The sequence below is a fragment of the Myotis daubentonii genome, chromosome 7, assembly GCF_963259705.1.
Source record: "Myotis daubentonii chromosome 7, mMyoDau2.1, whole genome shotgun sequence".
Taxonomy (NCBI): domain Eukaryota; kingdom Metazoa; phylum Chordata; class Mammalia; order Chiroptera; family Vespertilionidae; genus Myotis; species Myotis daubentonii.
Genome location: NC_081846.1, coordinates 31,304,991 through 31,325,527, shown reverse-complemented (window position 1 = coordinate 31,325,527; position 20,537 = coordinate 31,304,991). Strand labels below are relative to the sequence as shown.

The 20,537-nt window shown below is 37.8% G+C and overlaps 1 protein-coding gene across 1 annotated transcript in view; it reads right to left on the bottom strand.

Annotated features, from left to right (window-relative positions):
* PSMD1 (proteasome 26S subunit, non-ATPase 1) overlaps positions 1-20,537 on the bottom strand; it is an 86,190-nt gene that overhangs the window by 50,616 nt on the left and 15,037 nt on the right. The window contains exons 7-16 of the mRNA XM_059703500.1: positions 18,540-18,766; positions 16,225-16,285; positions 14,369-14,497; positions 13,339-13,427; positions 12,582-12,660; positions 11,912-12,085; positions 10,297-10,408; positions 9,305-9,501; positions 8,051-8,146; positions 6,939-7,003 (exon numbers count right to left, since the gene is read on the bottom strand). Coding sequence (XP_059559483.1) covers positions 6,939-7,003; positions 8,051-8,146; positions 9,305-9,501; positions 10,297-10,408; positions 11,912-12,085; positions 12,582-12,660; positions 13,339-13,427; positions 14,369-14,497; positions 16,225-16,285; positions 18,540-18,766 — 1,229 coding nt within the window. The remainder of the gene's footprint in view (positions 1-6,938; positions 7,004-8,050; positions 8,147-9,304; positions 9,502-10,296; positions 10,409-11,911; positions 12,086-12,581; positions 12,661-13,338; positions 13,428-14,368; positions 14,498-16,224; positions 16,286-18,539; positions 18,767-20,537) is intronic.

Genomic DNA, 20,537 nt, shown 5'->3' with positions numbered 1-20,537 from the left:
CTATTTAGCTTCAATTTCTGAAAGAATAAAAAACTCTTTGCTTGCAGTTAGCTGAGAGATCTTTCTAGTTATGAATGAGGGCATTCTACTATTTCCAGAAAATTCTAGAAAATGAAATACAGACCCAATGTAAACTATTTCTGAAAAAAGTACAATATATCACAATATTTTTACCATTTTGATACATAATTGATATTTATATTTCAGAATACTTTAATTTTTAAGCAAATCTCAAAAGTTAACTAATCCTATGGCAACACAGAAACTCTATTTACTAATCTTACCTTCAAAGAAAAGGACTAGGTTGTACCTCTCTAGAAGAATAATTTTGAAAAAAGAAAAACTTTCATTTTATTCCATATTAATTAATTAATGGAGAAGAAAAACAAAGGTGTAGAAAAAAGAAAGAAGAAAAAAGAAAGAAAGTTATAGCACCCAGAACATAAACACAAAGATACAGTGCAGAAAAAGAGAACAGCATACCAAAAATATGTATCAAGTTGATATACAATTGTAAATAGAGATATTGTAAAGGTAATTCATGCATTTGGTGCTAACTAGTTGATTGCTAGGATTCCCTAAAATTCTAAGGATCTATAATGATGCAACATTTTTACATTCAAGGAACCTATTTTTGTGGCCTGAAAGATACCTGCACAAAGAATCTCCCTCACACCTAACAAGATCCATCCATATCTCAAAACATTTTAATGTATACACTAAGAATTATTTAGTTGCAAACTGTAACAGCAGAAGCAGCAGCAAAGAAGACCAAGGACCTCCAAGATGGTTTCATTTTAAGGTCTATGTCAGATCAATTAACTTATTCACCATCATAGCAAATTCTTTCAATTTGCTATAATAATAAAATCTTGCTATAATAATAAAGACTTGCTATAATAATAAAATCTTGCTGCTAGACTGGTAACAATGGGACCAACAATTACCTAATTATTAGACAAAAAATGTATTAGGCTCATTTCAATCTGACAAGAATGCCTTTCAATTTAGTTGTCTATTTTTATCATATACATTATGAACAAATAACCCACAAACTCAGGAGAAATAAAGAGTGAAAATACTACATTTCTTTGGAATATCCTGAGAATAAAGGAGATAATATACATGAGAATTTTTTGTTCCCACAGAGACAATTTTATACTAGTTGCTGAAATACAAATACATTATTTACTGATATGTTTGAAATGGTCTGTTCAATAAGTACACTCTAAAAACAAAGTTAAAAAAATTAGAAGAATCCTCAAAACATGGTTCACGAAGGCCAAATGTCTGCAGTTATTTAAAAAACTAGGGGCCCGGTGCACGAAATTCGTGCACTGGGTGTGTGTGTGTGTGGGGGGGGGAGTGTCCCTCAGCCCAGCCTGCCCCCTCTCACATACTGGGAGCCCTCAGGCATTGACCCCCATCACCCTCCAATCGCAGGATCGGCCCCTTGCCCAGGCCTGACGCCTCTGACAGAGGTGTCAGGCCTGGGCAGGGGACCCTCATTTCCCCCCATCACTGGTTCTGCCCCCAGCCCAGGCCTGATGCCTCTGGCCCAGGCGTCAGGCCTGGGCAGGGGACCCCCAGACCCCTCCGATTGCTGGCTCTGCCCCTTGCCCAGGCCTGATGCTTCGGCCAGAGGCGTAGACCCCCATCACCCTCTGATCACCTGATCGGCCCCTTGCCCAGGCCTGATGCCTCCACCAGAGGTGTCAGGCTTGGACAGGGGACCCCCATCTCCCCCCGATCACTGGCTCTGGCCCCCGCCCAGGCCTGAGGCCTCTGGCCCAGAAATCATGCCTGGGCAGGGGACCCCCATCTCCCTCTGATCGCTTGCTCCACCCCCCGCCCAAGCCTGACGCCTCTGACCCAGGCTTCAGGCCTGGGCAAGGGGACCATCATATCCCCCCAATCCCCGGCTCAGCCCCCCGCCCAGGCCTGATGCCTCGGCCAGAGGAGTTGACCCTCATCACCCTCCGATCACCAATCACCGGATTGGCCCCTTGACCAGGCCTGAGGCCTCCGGCAGAGGTGTCAGGCCTGGGCAGGGGACCCCCATCTCCCCGCGGTTGCAGGCTCCGCCGCTGCCCAGGCCTAACGCCTCTGGCTGAGGCGTCCGGCTCGGGCAGCGGGGACCCACAGCTGCAGCAGCCCCGCGATCGTGGGCTCCGCTTTAGGCCCAGGCAAGGGACCCCTAGCTCCTGGGACTGCCAGCTTCGACCGTGTCCAGCTCCCATTGCTGGCTCCACCCCTACTTCCTGCTATCACTGGCCAGGGCGGCAAAGGCGCCTGATTCTCCGATCATGGCTGGGAGGCAGGGCAAAGGCGGCCTCTTAGCTCCCCCCTGGGTTTCCGATCACTGTCAGTGGCAGGGGGCTTCTTCCTGCTTTCCCTTTCGTCTCCCTGCATTGTGCCTACATATGCAAATTAACCGCCATCTTGTTGGCAGTTAACTACCAATCTTAGTTGGCAGTTAACTGCCAATCATAGTTGGCAGTTAATTTGCATATAGCCCTGATTAGCCAATGAAAAGGGTATCGTCGTACGCCAATTACCATTTTTCTCTTTTATTAGTGTAGATGACATCTACCAGGGAAGAAATGATAAAATGGAACACACTAAGAGAGTAAATGATGACAAATCAGAAAACATTTACTATTCTTAAAAGATAGGACAGAAACTTTCTAAATATTAATGAGGAAATTTGAGGATAAACATGCTCTATCAGAACCATTTAGGAAGATAGTGTTGTAACAAAAAGGCATAGTAGAGAAAGCATTGGTTTATCATGAAACCTGTTTTGAATTTCAGTTCTATCATTTAGCTCTATAACAATGGGAAATTTTAACTATTTTGGAATTCAATTTCTTTCTCTTTTAAAAAATGAGAATATTGGTTAACTTCTAAGTTTCCACTGGAAAAATTAAAAATTCTCATTCTTAGGAAATGGTACTAATCTTAAATTTAGAAAAAATTGTTTTAACTGTAGCTCCTTAGATAAATTGATTACATTTAATTACCTTCATTTATGAAGTTTTAGACAAAACCATCTCTAAAGTCTTTTTTCAGTTTCTACTTCTTTTTTTTTTTTTTTTAATATATTTTATTGATTTTTTACAGAGAGGAAGGGAGAGAGATAGAGAGTTAGAAACATTGATGAGAGAGAAACATCGATCAGCTGCCTCCTGCACACTCCCTACTGGGTATGTGCACGCAACCAAGGTACATGCCCTTGACCAGAATCGAACCTGGGACTCTTGAGTCTGCAGGCCGACGCTCTATCCACTGAGCCAAACCGGTTAGGGCAATTTCTACTTCTTATAAGAATCATATTATGAAAAGAAAACTCAAAATGGTCCCTTTGAAAGAAAAAGCACATAAACAACTCCTTAGCTGGATCTGACTATCCTATATCCTAGGCCAGTGGTCGGCAAACTGGCCCCTTGAGTGTGGCTCTTCCACAAAATACCACATGTGGGCATGCACGTACAGTGCGATTGAAACTTTGTGGCCCATGCCACGGGGCCAAAGAGCCACATGTGGCTCACGAGCCGCAGTTTGCTGACCACTGTCCTAGGTAGATCTTAGCAAAGCCTAACAGCAGCTTGTGGGAGACATCTGTTGCTGAAACTGGGAATTTAGCACATATGTGAGTTACAGGAATACAAGGGCAAAGTGAATTGCTAATTTGAGAGCAAACAAAAAACTTTTCAATTAGTTCATCAACTTCCTATGTGGCAGAATATACACACTAGGCCACTGATTTATATAACTTGAAATATAGTCACTCATAGGGAGAATGAACAGCTGACAAGAAGCAAAACAAAGAAAGAGACTATCATGAGTAGGATTTTTTACACAAGCCAACAGTTACTAAGATATACTTTCCATATTAAAATTATCTAGTTTGAAAATCTTTAAGATACCCAAACCTTTCTGGATAGCAATAATAAAATCATTAGTTTTTGTTTTTGAATTGTGTCTAAACCAGGGGTGGGCAAACTTTTTGACTCGAGGGCCACAATGGGTTCTTAAACTGGACCGGAGGGCCGGAACAAAAGCATGGATGGAGTGTTTGTGTGAACTAATATAAATTCAAAGTAAACATCATTACATAAAAGGGTACGGTCTTTTTTTTTTTTTTTTAGTTTTATTCATTTCAAACGGGACGGATCCGGCCCGCAGGCCGTAGTTTGCCCACGGCTGGTCTAAACTCTAGAGCAAAGATTTAAGAAGATGAGGATCACAGCTCAGTTAAAACGATATATCAAAGATGACAGGAAAGAAACAGAACTATTCAACTTCTATTTTGCTTCTTCCATCTTTTCTCTCAGGAGAATGATTTTTAGACCAGAAAGATAAAAAGCAATGTGAAGACGGATCAAAATGCAAAACAGGTGAAGAGAATGACTGCCTTAAATGAGTTCAAGTCTCTAAAATAAATGAACCACCTCCCTGAAATAGAACTTGCCATTGTAATCATAGAACTACTGCTGACATATCTGAGGAAAAACAAAATCGCAAAGGTACAACAGTGGCTAAATAAAATATTCCAATGTTCAGAACGAATCTTTTCAAGAAAGAGGATTTGAGAAATTAAAAGTAAAGTTGGGTGCAGATCTTTTTTAAAAAAATGTAGAAAAGCTTAATATACATAGGTTTTGTTAGATCTTAGAAAAGGAATGAACACTTGATGCATCTATAGATTTACTAAATTAAGAAACAATAAGCAACTAATCACATATCTTGTTTTGGAGGTATCAGACTAGCAGATCTGTGTAATACTTTTAGAATTTAGTGAAAGCTCTCTAGTTTCTTTGTAAACAAGTTGGATAAATGAGGGTTAGAGGATAATACAGTGAACATTAGTATTTGGTTGAACAACCTCATTCAATAAAACTCACTGGTATAAGGAGAAATCAATTAGCATGCCACATGGGTCTGTGCTTTGCAATTTTACTCAACATTTTTATCTACAACTAGAAGCCCGATGCATGAAGATTCGTGCAAGAATAGGCCTTCCTTCCCCTGGAGGCCGGCATGCAGCGGGCTCGCTCCGGCAGTCTGTGCAGCAGTGGCAGAGGCAGTGGCAGAGGCGGCGAGGACTGGAGAGGTTGGGTGCGCTAGTGAGTTTCACTTTCCCATTGTGAAAGTGGGATGCAACTGGCCCCCTTCCTCATCCTCTTCCTCCTCAGCCCTCCGCCTCCTGCCCGCCCTCCCTCCCTCCCCGCCCATCACCCCTCCCCTCTTGATTTGGCAAGATAAGGAGGAGGGAGATCTGATAATTTGAGTTACTGTGTAGGTGGCTTCTTTCATCTATTCAAAACAAAGCTGAGCCACCTGCCGCTGCCACCACCACCCCTTGGCTGGCCTGGGTCTCCCAGGGCACACTAACTGTGCACCAAGCGAGCTCCAGCGCACGTCCACACCCGCGGGGCTGCTCCAACGCTAGGGTTTTGTTTACCAGAGCAGCAGGGCAGGGGTGGGGTAGAGGGAGATGCCAGACACCAGGAGCTACAACCTCAGGCACCAGAGGCTGGGCCACAGGGAGGCTGCAAGGATGGTTGACAGGTGTGGAGCGCAGCAGGGAGGCCCTGAGGAGGCGTGCTGCCCAGAGGCCCAGAGCGGCAGGGGGCGGGGCTGCTGCCGCCTTTGTTGGGTTAATTTGCATACTAGCTCCTGACTGGCTGTGGGGGCATCATGAAGTGATGCTCAATTCACATATTTCTCTTTTATTAGATAAGATAGGAAGAAAATATTTTATAGCCTGCAGTAATTGGATAGCTTCCTATCTGGGAGATAATGGAGAAGATCCTGTAATCAGTTCATAGTAGATGGTCAATACATATTTATCAAGTTATATCACAACTCTCTATAACAAAGGTTCACTCCCAGGAACACGGGGTAGAAAATCTACACCAGAGATTAAAAGGATACGAGACACCTGACTCATCTAACATGTACCCTGGGAACTTATTTTGTATAATTTCATCACAAATAAGCTGTAACAAGCAGTGTCCAAATAGAGCTTAAAAGAAGTACTTTCAATTTCCTTTGTTAGATTTTAAGATAAAAACAAAACAGTGGTATTTGAAATCAGAGCTAAGCAGACAGTGAGAACTAATGGAAGAAGCACTACTCCATCTACCACCACTATTATAATTACCACTAATGCACACTTAAACAGCATTTACTATTGCCAGAGCCTGTCCTAAAGGCTTAGATAATCATAAAAAACACACACAAATATTATACCCATTTCACAGACAAGTAATCTGAGGCTTAAGGAGGATAAGTAGCAAGCCCAAAGTTACTCAGCTAATAAGTAGCAGAGCCAGGATTCAATACAGGCATATTGGTTTCAGAATGTGTCCTCTTAATCACAACTATATTATAATACCAAAGGCATCTCCAAATCTTCAAGTCCAAAAATAGTATTTTTAATTAATCACAACTATATTATAATACCAAAGGCATCTCCAAATCTTCAAGTCCAAAAATAGTATTTTTAAGTCTGCAAGGTTTTTTTTTTTTTTACCATTTTGCATTTAAACAAAGCCTATTACCTTTTACTTTCATGAAAGAGCTTCAAGAACTCTATAAACCTGTGTAAGAAGTGTCATCCCATTTGAATTACCAATATACATGGGAAGAGGAATACTGAAGGTGTTACACAGATTTTAAAAAGCGAATAAGCAGAAACGTAACAAAAAATAAAGAGAAATAATAAGTGATTTTACTCTTTCTCAAATAGGTTCTCAGAATCCCAAGACAAACTTGCTTATTAGTCAGGTGACCAGTACTAATCTTATTGTTAAATGGTCCTTATTCTAAACCTAAATATATTCCTCGGGTATTTGAATTTCTGTTTAGTTACTGACTATAAAAAGAAATGGAATATAAATAGAACTGGAAGTTAGAAATTATTACCTTACCTGAATAGAATGAACCCAAGTGATTCTACTGCTGCCCTTCTGACATCGTCATTAACATCGCTCACCTGGGAAAAAATTTAAGAATGATTACATTATACCATGCATTTTATTACCAGATCAAACCTATAGGAGACAACATCATTCAAATATACATCAGACCTCATTAATATGTTATTCTTTTATTAGAATGTCTTTCCCCAATTTAGAAAAACTTGTCTGAGAATGTCTTTATTTCAGGGCTTTTAAAACTTGGTGGTATTTAAGGTTCAGAACTACTTCTAAAGACCATTTCAGCTGCATTATGGCTTTTGTGGGCTACTATGAAATCCTAACCATTCCTTCAATGTTATTTTCAAAAACTTATGTCCTAAGGTTCAAGCAAAATGCAAACATTTAGAACATACCACATTCTACACTGATAAAGGATAAAGTACTAGTAAGTACTGTGGGATGTGGATATCTCTGGGAAGGAGTTATGGATAGTTTTTAGCCCATTCTGCATGGGAAGTATTGACCTTGGGTTTATCTTCTCCCAGCATCATGAGAGCAGAAACCTACTGAGTTAAGACATATGTGGGGTGCTTGCTGTGTTACCAGGCAACAGTATTTATTGTTGAGAAGCTATATTTGGATTAGGAAGACTGAGTGGAAAAGCCTCTTGGAAAACATGGGCATTGGCTTTCCTGTGTAATGTTTTTCTTGAAATAGAGCATGTTCCTTAGGGTAGCCTGAAAGCTAGCTTCCCAGACTGTGAAAAGAAATGGTTCCTATTGTTCATTAGGTTTCCTGGTCCCAGGGCTGCTGCACAGACTCACATAATAGTCTTGTCTCTTCAATGAGGGTGCCCCTTGGAGTTTCAGAAGTCATTGCACCTGAATGACTTTACGGATTTTCATTCAAACTGACAGACTGTTATCCTGTCCTTCATCCTTCTGAAAAACTTTGTGAGCCTGATGCTTGGATACAGCTGATCATGTCCTGTGAATGAGAATCTGAACCTGAGACCACTGATAGTGGTCATGTGATGTGGGTGCTGCACTCACCTAGACATGTAGGGTCCCTTTGCAAACTTTCCCTTCCATCTCATCCCCAAGAAGGATCACAGTACTTACAGCAACATGTAGCAGGCGTCGTATAGCTTTGTTGTTACCCGAGCCACAGTAAGCCATGGCTACGGTATACATTCCAGACCGTCGAAGAATTGGGTCCTAAGAAAACAATTCAATATCAATCACCAACTTATTTCAAACAATAACTTCTATAGACTAATGGGCATAGTTGTATGCACTGGGGGAGTTTGTTTTAGGTAGGAAAAGATGAATTCAAGAACTATTTTGTGGTTGGTATTTTCTAAATGAATGGGGAAATAAGACTAACATGAGAGGAATTAACTGCTTGAAATTCCCAACATTCTGTGAAACATAACATGCCTGTTCTGCCTCATACATTCTAGAAAGTATAAACTCAGTATCAACACCTACTACCCTGTGACACTCAACTTCCATTTATCAAAGGGACACAAAGAAGCCAGTTTCTATTCCATATTCTAACTTGGTTTTATTTTATTATTTAATTTGTTGGCACTGAACACTGAGTAAGAAATATGGAGGTCTGATAGTTGAGCAAAATAATTAGTCATTTTATCAGTAAATTATAGCAGTGGTTCTTTTTTTTAAATGTTTTTATTGATTTTTAGAGAGAGAGGAAGGGAAAATTAGAGAGAGATAGAAACACTGATGAAAGACATCAATCGGCTGTCTCCTACACGCCACTCACTGGAGATTGAGCTCACAACCTGGGCATGTGTGACCTCTTGGTTCATGGGTTGATGCTCAACCACTGAGTCACACTGACCGCGCTAGAAATAGTTCTTTTAATCAGATTATAGAGGACAGTATACTGCTGACTACTTATAATAATACCAATGTGAAAAGCAAACAAAAGACAATGGAAAAAACCTCATTCAATTAAGTAAGTAGAGATTGGAACTATTTTTTTTAATGAAAAACAAAGAAGTAAATTTTATCTTATTAAATGATTATGAAATCATTCCAAAAACACTATTTCTAAAAGGAATTAACTTGTAAATTACTAAATAAACATTTTTTGATTTTTCTGAAAATCACTGATCTGAAATCTTCATTAAATTTAAATCATCAACTCCTGTTCACATCTCCTAATCAGTATTTTTGTTTTCTAAATTCTATTAGATTTTATATATCTTATGAAAAGTTGTATTAACAAATGTAGCTAGGTGTTCTGAGGGGAACAGAGAGAATTTCTAGTGAAGCTAAGTGTTTTATAAATGGTGGAAATAACTGGAAGGTGAGGGAGTGCAAAGAGAAGAGGATGGATGTGTGATTCACCTTATCACGGCAGAGAGATTCAATGAGAGCATCGGCCTCTTCCATCCTCCCATACATTACTAGTGCAATGCCAACGGCAAGACCACGCAAAATCTTCTCATGTTGAGTTTCTTGTGCATAGCCGACCATGTCCTCAATAGCCTGGGCATTTTTAGAGCCCAACATAACCAAACCTAGGGCCAGGCCAGCTGCTTCCCCTAGTGAGTAAAAAATTGAAGAACAAGAGCTATGTATATATACGCAATACAACATACCCTATTGGGAGTGGCATATTAGCACCAACTATCAAAACAACCATTAGCCCTGCCTGAGTGGCTCAGTGGTTAGACTGTCAACCCGCTAACTGAAAGGATGTGGGTTCGATTCCGGTCAAGGGCACTTAACCTGGGTTGCAGGTTCCCTGCCTTGGTTGGGGCACATTGAGGAGGCAACCAATTGATGTGGCTTTCTCACATCAATGTTTCTCTCCTCTCTCCCCATTCCTTCCAGTCTTTCTAAAAATTAATGGAAAAAATTTCCTCCAGTGAGGATTAATAAAAAACAAAACAACCCAATCATTAGCTTCTGACTGCATTTTTTCAAACCATCTGATAAAAAGGAGGGTATTTTATATAGTTGTATATTTATAGTTTTTTTCTTTTTAAATCTTAACTGAGGGTACCATAGTAACCTACAGTGATTTCAATGGAGACATTATAACATTTTTTCTACATTATCAGCAGAAAGTCCTATGACATAAGTAGGTCACTCTAATAAATTTGTGTTTGTATTTACAAAAGTCAGTTATATAGAGATACACACAGGCTATGCCATTTTAAAAAGCCTTTATATCACATTTTTTTGAGTTTGAGAAATGGGGAAAAAATCCACTCCCTCTTCAAGTAGAGAATAGTTAGATTTTTAAGAGGCTATACAAATTATAGGGAGAAAGTAAATATTACAGTTAAATTAAATAAACCTAAAATTTGTTATCTTTAGAAAGAATCACTTACCTGTCACAGCATCATCCTGATAAAGGTTTGTTTTTAGCAAATCATACACATCCTGGCGTGCAGTCCCCATGGCAGCCAAACCAAGGCCCAGACTGCCACCATGTCGAACAATCTAGGAGAAAAAGCATGGGCTCCATTGATGTAGTACATTGTACTTAAAATCCAAGCTTTAATTCTAATTTCAAAATCTATTTTGATATAAATATGTAGAGCAGTTGGCTTAGTTAGAATGATCAAAGGATCTGAAAATCAAAAGGCAAATGGTAACCTCAGAAATTTCAATTTCAAAAGAATGGTGCTTGCTGATACAAAATAATAGTGAATTTAGAAGTGAATAAAAGAAGAAGAAAATGTGGAGTGAGACTATAACTCTCAATACATTTATGTAAGAGGAAGAGAAAGATGACAACAACTAAGAGGAAGTAGCAAGTAACAAGGAAAATTGTTGTTGGATAGGTGAGACATGCATATGCTTATGGGCTGAGGGAGAAAGACGGCATAGAGGGAGGCTGAAAAGGAGAAAAAGGTAGATCTTTTAATGGAATAATGAATAAAGTGGGAGAATATGGAGTCAAGAGCAAAAGTTGGTCTTTACTTGAAGAGGGACACCTGGTCATCTGTCATTTTTTGAATGCACCGTATCTTTTTATTGGTGATAGCACCCCAATCTTGCTTGAAGAATACTCCTCCCCCATTGATTAATCTTGGTGGGACTGTCATTTAAGAAGCTTCTACCTCCCTCTAGCCAATGTATTGGCCTATGACTCAAAGATAGATCAACTGGACGCTTCTTTAGAATTGTAATCGTTTTTAAGTGGAATGACCCAAGGACCAAAAACATTTAAGCTCACTCATCCCGACAGTAGGGCCCTGAAGAGACAATTCCATTATTCCTATTATCTATTTCCCTATAGCTACCCTGGCTCTTAACCGTTGTGAGAACTGGTTCATCAGCTTATCCTTTAATTACATAAGCTATTTCCAATAAATTACTTGTTTAAGTTAGTCAGAGGTGGTTTCTGTTGCTGGCAACCAAAAAGCTTTGTCTGATAAGTAAGTTTTTACCTGAGACCCGAGGAAGTAAGGTAATGGTATGTGTAAATGTAGAGAAGATCTTGGATAGGGGGCTTACAAACTGGGACAGATGTTTCTATCGGCCTCAACCTTTTCACTAAAACAGGAGGACAATGTTTTTTAGCTGACTCAGCTACTCTCCTAAAAGGTTTCTAAAAGAGTCTAACATAAACATTAAAGTCTAAAATCCTATTTCAAGGTACCTTAAAATAAGATAGAGCTAACTAAGTTTTTTCAAAAATTTACATTTAATACTTATCAAAGATCAAAAAAAGCAAGAATTCTGATTCCAAAGAGAGGATATGCAATTTTTTTGGGACTAGTTTCCTGCAAAATGATAGGATTAGACAAAGTGTTCACTAAGGTCATCTATATAACATTTACAAAACTCTAAAGTGTGGGAATAAAACGTGTGTTTTGAAAACAATACTGTTTGGGGACCTCCCAAATATAACAAAATTTCTATTCACTAAAATAATTTGGCAAATGTTTTCCTGGACCCTTAACTAATGAAAATGTAGTTTTCCATTCTAACACTTACATCATTGCTGGCATTCTTAAGCTGATTAAGCAGATAGTCAATTATATCACCACCATGATTGGCATGAATTAGACCTAATGCATAGAGACCTCCACCTTCCTGATAGGCTGATCCTGGAGAGGTGTCCTTGGGAAGATATGTTGCCATTAACTGTAATGCTTCCTTCTCATGACCCTGTAAATTGGAGCCACAACAAAGGTGTCAGTAAGAGAAAGTAAGAAAAAGAGCTAACATTTTCTATGATTATTGCTTTTCTCCAGCATGTTCACTTGCTAAAAGAGGAGGAGGAAATGGGGCTCTTATACAACTTTATCACTTGAACGAGAGAAGAGCCTTTCAGAGACCCAGTCACATCCTACTTGGAAACAAATGCTTCAATTTTTCCCCTTGTTTTATAACATTTCCCCAAATTCGTCTTATATTATAGAAACAACTTATTTCAATTCATCCTTTGAGAAATGGCTTAATCTTCATAGGAAAAGGATTTCCACCTTTTATTAAAAACCAACACATTTATATGTAATTTAACATCTTACTTTATCCTTCCCTATAAGAGGACTGATTTAACAAAATGTACATGTCAATGAATTATAGTAAACTTCTACATTTTATTAATTCCAGAAAGACTGCTCTGTTCTAATGATTATTCCCACTGATCAGTGTATATTACCTTGTGAATTACACCCAAACTGGCTGTAGCTGTAAATTTTGCCCAGTTAGTGGCCCTGGCCAACCATTCCAAGTTATCTCTGTAAGAAAAGAAAATTAAGTAATTCTACTGAAACCAATTCCCCAAGGCATTTTATAATTCTAAAGTCAAAGCATTAAAAATTTACCTTGAACTATTACAAATCTTTCACTGTATGGATCACAAATTACTGCTGATTCTATTTTACCTAAGTTGTTCTTAATATTTTGAGGACTTTTAAAAAATGCATAATATGTAATTCCACTATGAACAAAAGCAAAACTATACTAAATTTCTGAGCTTGATATATTTCATTCAAAAGCTGATACTCAAGCCAATTAATGAAGAGAATTAATTTTGCCTTAAAACAAGTAGGGCCCTGGCTGGGGTAGCTCAGTTGGTTAGAGGGTTGTCCTGATACGTCAAGGTTGCGGGTTTGATCCCCAGTAAGGGCACTTACAAGAAACAACCAATGAATGCACAAATAAGTTGAACAACAAATCTATCTCGTTCTCTCTCTCTAAAATCAATACATAAAAAAACTTAAAAAAAGAGAAAGAACCAGCCTCAATTAAAAAATAAACAAGTACGCATATGCAATAAGTAAATATATAAAATAGCATAAATAAAATTTAAAATCCAGGACTGGCAGCAGGGGAAGTCTCCAATCCATGTAACAATGTCAACAGAGTTTATGTTAAAAATGACTGTACAAAGCAGAATCGTCCAGTATATTTACCTAAGAAACTGGTCACTGGTAGTCCCACAATGCATAAAAGAGTTTGCTATAACAGTTGCCGTATGACATACAGAATTCCGTACTGCATCCTTACAAAAACAAACAGATTTTTATTATTGGCAGAGTATTCATACATATTGCAAACTTACCCATGAACACACAACCAGAGTCCCTGTTTTATGGTGAAACATGAATGAACTGAACTAATATATTTAAAATAATGGATCTTGGCTATTTCTTTATAAAGATTAAAAACAAACCAGTCAAATAGAGCTTTATTTGTGGTTTTAACTTGAGGTCAATAGATTTTAGGTAGGTTAACTTAGGTAGTAGATTTTCTAGTTTTGCGGTTCTGAATAGTTTAACTTACCATTTCTCTAAACTCAAGGTCTCCAAGGTGCTGGAGTAGCTTGAGGAGCAATGCTGCACCTCTTTTGGCACTGCACCTCTGGCAGTCATCAAGTAATCGTGTGTATTTTTAATAAGACTATATTATAAAGATTAGCTTCAAATAATTGTCATAAGTGCAAATTATGTAATTCTGTGTCCTTTCGCCATTTGTAAAAATTGTGTTAAAAGTTTGGAGAAGCATATTACATATGCTTTAATCAACTATTTAGTAATGGAATAGTACATGAATTTATTTAAAACCGGGTAAGTTAAGAACCACTGCTCTTAAGTTTGCAATTTAGTGGAAAAACAGACACATAAGCTATATCAATGTGCTGACAGTGCTTTTGTCCAAGTGCTACGTGTATACATTAAAATAACAAGTGAGCTAAAAAAAAATGGGGGGAAAAATCCACTGAACTTCCCAATGAGAGATTAGCACAAAAACAGAAGCTCAATCAATATTAAGTCTCTTTCTTTTTCAACAAGTTTAAGAGTTTCTCCCATTGTTATTTTTATATAAAAACATATTTCCATAATCAGGAATAAAATGCAACAAAATATTCAGTAAGAAATAAATATAATTACTTATATTCAACAAACATTTTTTAAAAGGCTCCATTACAGTTGCATTTCCTACCTTTGTGCTTTTTAGGATCATGAGATCTGTGTTATTATTTCGTATTAAAAATTGCAGATGTAACTCAATAGCCATTTCACCACTTAAAATTTTAATCATTTTCAAAGTCTGATCCTTGGGCTCTGGACTCTGCCAAAACAACAAACAAAGAATAAAAATTCATATATTACTGAAATCCACTAAGGCAACTTTAACAGCCCAAAACCAGTAAAATTCAAATATTTCATACATACAACAGTACTCATTTTAACAGTAGGATCTGGAAAACTCATGTATAATTTATTTATTAGATACCATGATACCAGCTTGATGGAAGAATGTAACTCGTTCTGAACTAGCTTTCAATGTAAAATATTTTTTAATATAAAAATATAAGGTGTAGCCAAACAGGTTTGGCTCAGTGGATAGAGCATTGGCCTGCGGACTGAAGTGTCCCAGGTTCGATTCTGGTCAAGGGCATGTACCTTGGTTGCGGGCACATCCCCACTGGGGGGCGTGCAGGAGGCAGCTGATCGATCTCTCTCATCGATATTTCTAACTATCTCTCTCCCTTCTTCTCTGTGAAAAATCAATATATTAAAAAAAATTTTTACAAAAGGTGTAAAAGAATAACCAATTACTGATGATATATAAGGAAAACTTTTATACAGAGCCAGCTTATACTTTATGTGAGGAACTGCCTAATCCAAACTGACAAAATTGAAAGCATCTTTAATCATCACATCTATATGATCTCATGAAATACCAAGCTATCAATCAACAAAACTATCCATCCAGTTAAAGAACAGCTGAAGTTCATATACCTGAGCATCAGAAACCAAAAGTCCTGATGAAGGAAAAATTTATATCCATTAATATTGCTGCTCTAATACTTAGCTAAGTCTTCTAAACACCATGAATACTAAGAAAAACGAAGACAACCAAATTGCCCCCTCTATGATAAGTTGCCATTTATATAGAGGCTATACTTTTTTCTCCCCCTGTGACAGGTAAGTCAGAGTTATTCTGAATAAAGTTCAGTCTTTGGTTAGAATCTAGAGCAAGCATGTCAAACTCGCGGTCCACAACGAATATTTTTGCGGCTCAGCCAATATAATGGTATGTAAGAAATGTTTAAATAAAAATTTCATAACTTAATTTTTACAATATCCTGTTATAAATAATTACTAATAACGAACTACAATGTTCACTAATGACTGATTACTATAATCGTGTTGCATTCATTTCCCTTACGCGCCTTATGCGCAGGCACACCGTTTCTCTCCACTAATACTAGCAGCAAATATTTTAGCAGTGATTGCCACGTCATTAGTCTTGGACTGACTTGTTTGGTGTGCGTAACAGGAAATATTTCACTTTCGGAGAACAAGAAAAATAGTTTTATTTGCATTACGCTTATTAATTTGTGCAGTTATTCAGTGTCTGGTAAATTAATGTTCAAGAAAAAAATATTAATTTTTATTAAAATGTTCTATTACTTTATGTTAATAATTACTCATTTATTTCAGCCCTTTGTATTCAGCATGTCTCTATTGAAATAAGCCTATGTTTCTATGAAAATTGAAGCTTTTTTTTTGTGGGCCACAGAAACTTAAACCTTGTTTATTTGGCCCGTGCTAGCCTTTGAGTTTGACATGCTTGATCTAGAGATTTGATTTCATCTAAGTTAGGTACTTACTGGGATCAGTCTTTAAAATTTTACTTTTCACAGAGAATACATTTTTATAAAATGACTTTGGTGTCAAACCTAGTAATAAACCTCCATAAAAACAGGTGTGTAACACTTTAAAATAATTTACAATATACTGAGGGAATATATGTTAAACAGCATCCATGACTTCAAAAAGCACACTTACCGCTTCTGGTGTCTTTCCTACAAGTACACTACCTGTCTTTTCTTCTGTTTCCATTGACTCACTAAAATGAAAAGAACCAACAGTTACTAATCTGATAAATCTCTTCCGAATAGCATATCTGGGTGATATGTTACCAAATTTAAGATCTGAACTATGTCCAAATTAAATATTTTACAAGGAAAAACGTTTAATCACTTCATAAATATTGCTGTTAAAAAACAGAACAGGTCATAGCCGGTTTGGCTCAGTGGATAGAGCGTTGGCCTGCAGACTGAAGGGTCCTGGGTTTGATTCTGGTCAAGTTCACATGCCCGGGTTGTGGGCTCAATCCCCGGGGGGGCGGGGGGGGGGGGCCATGCAGGAGGCAGCTGATCAGTGATTCTCTCTCATCATTGATGTTTCTATATCTCACTTCCTCTTCCTTCTTCTATGAAATCAATAAAAATATATTTTAAAAAAACAGAAAAGAAAAGGACACATATGTAATACTCTTTGTAATACTTTAAGCAATAAAAAACAAAACAAAACAACCAGAAAAGGTTCTAATAAGACAGACATGGCTCAGTTATTGAATTTCCTCCAAATATATTCATAAAAATATACAAAGCAATTAACTAGGTTAGAAAAATGTATGAGCAACAAAACCAGGTGACAAAGTATCCCCAAACAAAGGTGGAGACACACCATCAACAGCTTACAAAACCAGTTTGATGTGAAGCAGTTGGGCTGCCATAACTCTTTTTTTAAAATATCTTTATCGATTTCAGAGAAGTAGGGAGAGGGAAAGATAGAAACATCAATGATGAGAGAGAATCACTGATTGGCTGCCTCCTGCACGCCCCCTGCTGGGGATCGAGCCCACAACCTGGGCATGTGCCCTGACCAGAACTGAACCATGACTTGGTTTATAGGTTGATGCTCCACCACTGAGCCACACCAGCCCGGCTGCAACAACTCTTAAAACTAACCAGCCAACACTCCCTTTTAAGTTGAAGCACTATACTTTGAGGAGAAAATGCTGAGTATAGAATCCAAATTAAAAAGAAAAAAGGTCAAATAAAAGTGAGAAAGAAAACAGAGCCAAGAGATCTCAGAACATAAAACACCATTTGTTTAATACTTCACAACACAACAGAAGAGGAAATTCTAGAGGGACGTGAAATTACAAAAAGCATCTTAAATGAGACTCTTTTGTAAAAGTTTAGGAAAATCTAATTTCAGGGAAGATAAGTCACAGAAAAGGTCAAAGTAAAATCCCATAAAATACTGTAAAAAAAATTTTTCAGAGGCGGTAAAAGACATTTTAAAAATTATACAAAGTATAAAAGAATATTACATATCAGAATCAGAAAAACTCAGAAATGAAATAGAACTAGGAGAAAATTAGAAATGAAAGAGGAAAAATATAATTTCAGAAATGAAGATTAATTCAGAAGGAACATGTGAGCAAATAACTATGACACAAGAAAAAGAGACAGTAAGGAAAAAAATTTTTAAATAAAAAAGAAACAAACTAAATGTTATTCTACTAAGATCTGGAACAAATTAAAGATGTTCATTTTCATCACTTCTATCTAATAATGTATTGGAAATGCTAGCCAATGCAGAACAAAGGAGAAAAGGTATAAAAGTTATAAAGGAAGAATTAAAATTTCTAGTCACAGATGACATGATTCCTATGTAGAAAATTCTATGACAGGATCTATAAAAAAATTTACTAGACCTACTAAGTGATTTAAGCAAGGTTAGTATACAAAAATCAATTGTATTTTTATATATTAATAACAAATAATTGGAAATTGAACTTTAAAACATACCACTTGTAACAACTCCAAAAACCATAATATACTTAGCAATAAATTTAAGGAGATATGTGCAAACTTTCTGCACTATAATCTACAAAACACTGCTGAGAAAAACTAAATTAAAGACATATGTATATTTAGTTCTAATAAAAGCACAAAAAGCTGAGAATGTTTCATATTTCTAAATACCTAACTCAAATCTCTGAAATCTAGCCCACCTGCCCCTCCTGAGGTTTATAATTTATTGGATTAGATGGCAAACATGCTGCCCTACAGGCCCTCCCTGTCAGAAAATCACTTACACTTCTTTCCAGAAGGGTCCATTTCTCTGCTTTTCCTTAATGTGCCAAGCACAATGCAAAACAAAAGAGCTTTAATAAAACTTTACAATCTATGAAAGCTAATGGTAAAATTTATTCTTAACATATGCAGACTATGAACATTCCACCTATTCCCAAAATAAAATAAAGATTGTTCAATTAGTTCTGATGCAGAAAAAGATACTTATACCTGTCTTTCTCTGATCCCGGAACAGTACCCGTATTGGTGGATCCAGGCACAGAAGGGATAGGGGTGCCAACAGTTCGAAGATTCTGGATTACAGATGACAAAAACTGCTGGCTAGCACTTTCATACAAATCAAAACAAATCTGATAAGCCATCAGGAGGTTGTCTTCCTTCACCAGTTTTTCTAAGATATCACTCACAGCCTGGGGATCATCTAAGAAAATTAAGCACTGAAATGCAGATAAAGAACAATTACACAGTAATTGGAAACTGTCTATAAGATACTACTTTAGAGTGACAGTCAACATATAAGAAACTTTAAGATATAAGCATAAGCAAGTTGGGGCAGACTAACCAGCTATTCTAGCACTCTACTTCTAATGCTGGCATAAAGTTTTCCTGAAAATGGAATCGACCTTCCAAGAAAAATCCATACAAATTATATTCACAGCTCCTAATATTGTGCCTGGCAATTAGCAGTATTCAATAAGTGGCTGATGAATGAATGTTGGCTTCTTTAAATCTTACTCATAATTTACACTTATGTGATCCTTAACTTGTAATTTCTGTTTTACCATAAATTGTAGTAGTCATTCACTCATTTAAAACACAGTGTATTGTGCTTGGCCAGGACAAGATGCACTAAAATGACCATTTTGAAGCATTTCTCTAACTACTCTTATGATCTGCCATGTTTTAACAAAATAATCGGAATAATGTTAGAATTTTTCTTTTAAGAATTAATTTAAAATTTCTCGTTCCTTTTAGTAGCAACTAACTCAATTTTAGAATGAACACATAATCAAAGTTGTTACAAATTAAGAATAGGAAAGAATGGAAAAATAAAAAATAAATGGCAAGTAACAGGGGACTGGCTTAGTGAGGCAAATACATCCACTAAATGACTACTACACAATCAAGAAAGACTTAGAACAAGAGTTTCTGAAGAGTTAGAACAAAAGATGTTAAATTGAAGGACATATCTAATTGGTACTGTTTCCCTCCAGCAAAGGGAACTTGGGAGCTAGAAGAAAGGGGTAAGAAGAATTTTCACTGCATACTCTGATTCTTTTTGAATCATGTGAATGTATTATTATTTGTTCAAAGTATATCTTAAAAATATAAATTTAAAAAGTTTTAAAGGTACAAGAAATAAGAGCTAAGGAGAAACCAAGATGGCAGCATAGGTAAACACCGGAGATTGCTGCCTCGCACAACCACTTCAAAAATACAATTAAAAGACGAAATGGACATTACCCAGAACCACAGGAATGCTGGCTGAGGGGAAATTCTACAACTAGAAGGAAAGAGAAAAGGATACCGAGACTCAGAGGAGGTGCGGTGCGGAAGTAAACTACAAAGGTGGGGAGGTGCGTGCGGAGCGGGCTGGCGGCTGAGGGTGCGGTTGTCTGTTTCAATCGGGAGGGAGTCTCAGGCTCTGGGCTCCAGTTCCGGGCCAGTCTCTGGGGACCCAGACTCATACGGGAGAAGCGGGACTGTCTGGCATCAGTCAGAACTCGAGGGCCGCTTTCTCTCCAAGGTACTAGCAGCTTGCTGGGACACTGTGAGGCAGAGCCTCTGGGAACGGGATTGAGAGCAGCCATAACTGTTGATCCCCTGGGACCTGCCCTGCCCAAGCCTTGCACAGACGTATTTGCTGGATAGCCTCAGGCAAAGGCTAGATTACCACCTCCCTAGAGAACAGAGGTTCTCCCACTGCAGACACAGCTGATTCTCACAGCCAATTAGCCTGGAGGTCAAATCCCCCCAGTGTTACCTACAACAATCAAGGCTTAACTACAACAAGACTGCGCACAAAGACCACTAGGGGGTGCACCAAGAAAGCATAAAAAATGCAGAGACAAAGAAACAGGACACAAATGACAGAAATGGAGGAAAGCAAAATGCTGGATTTGGAGTTCAAAACCACACTTTTAAGGTCTCTCAAGAACTGTCTAGAAGCCGCTGATAAATTTAGTAAGGCCCTCGAAAAGACTGGTG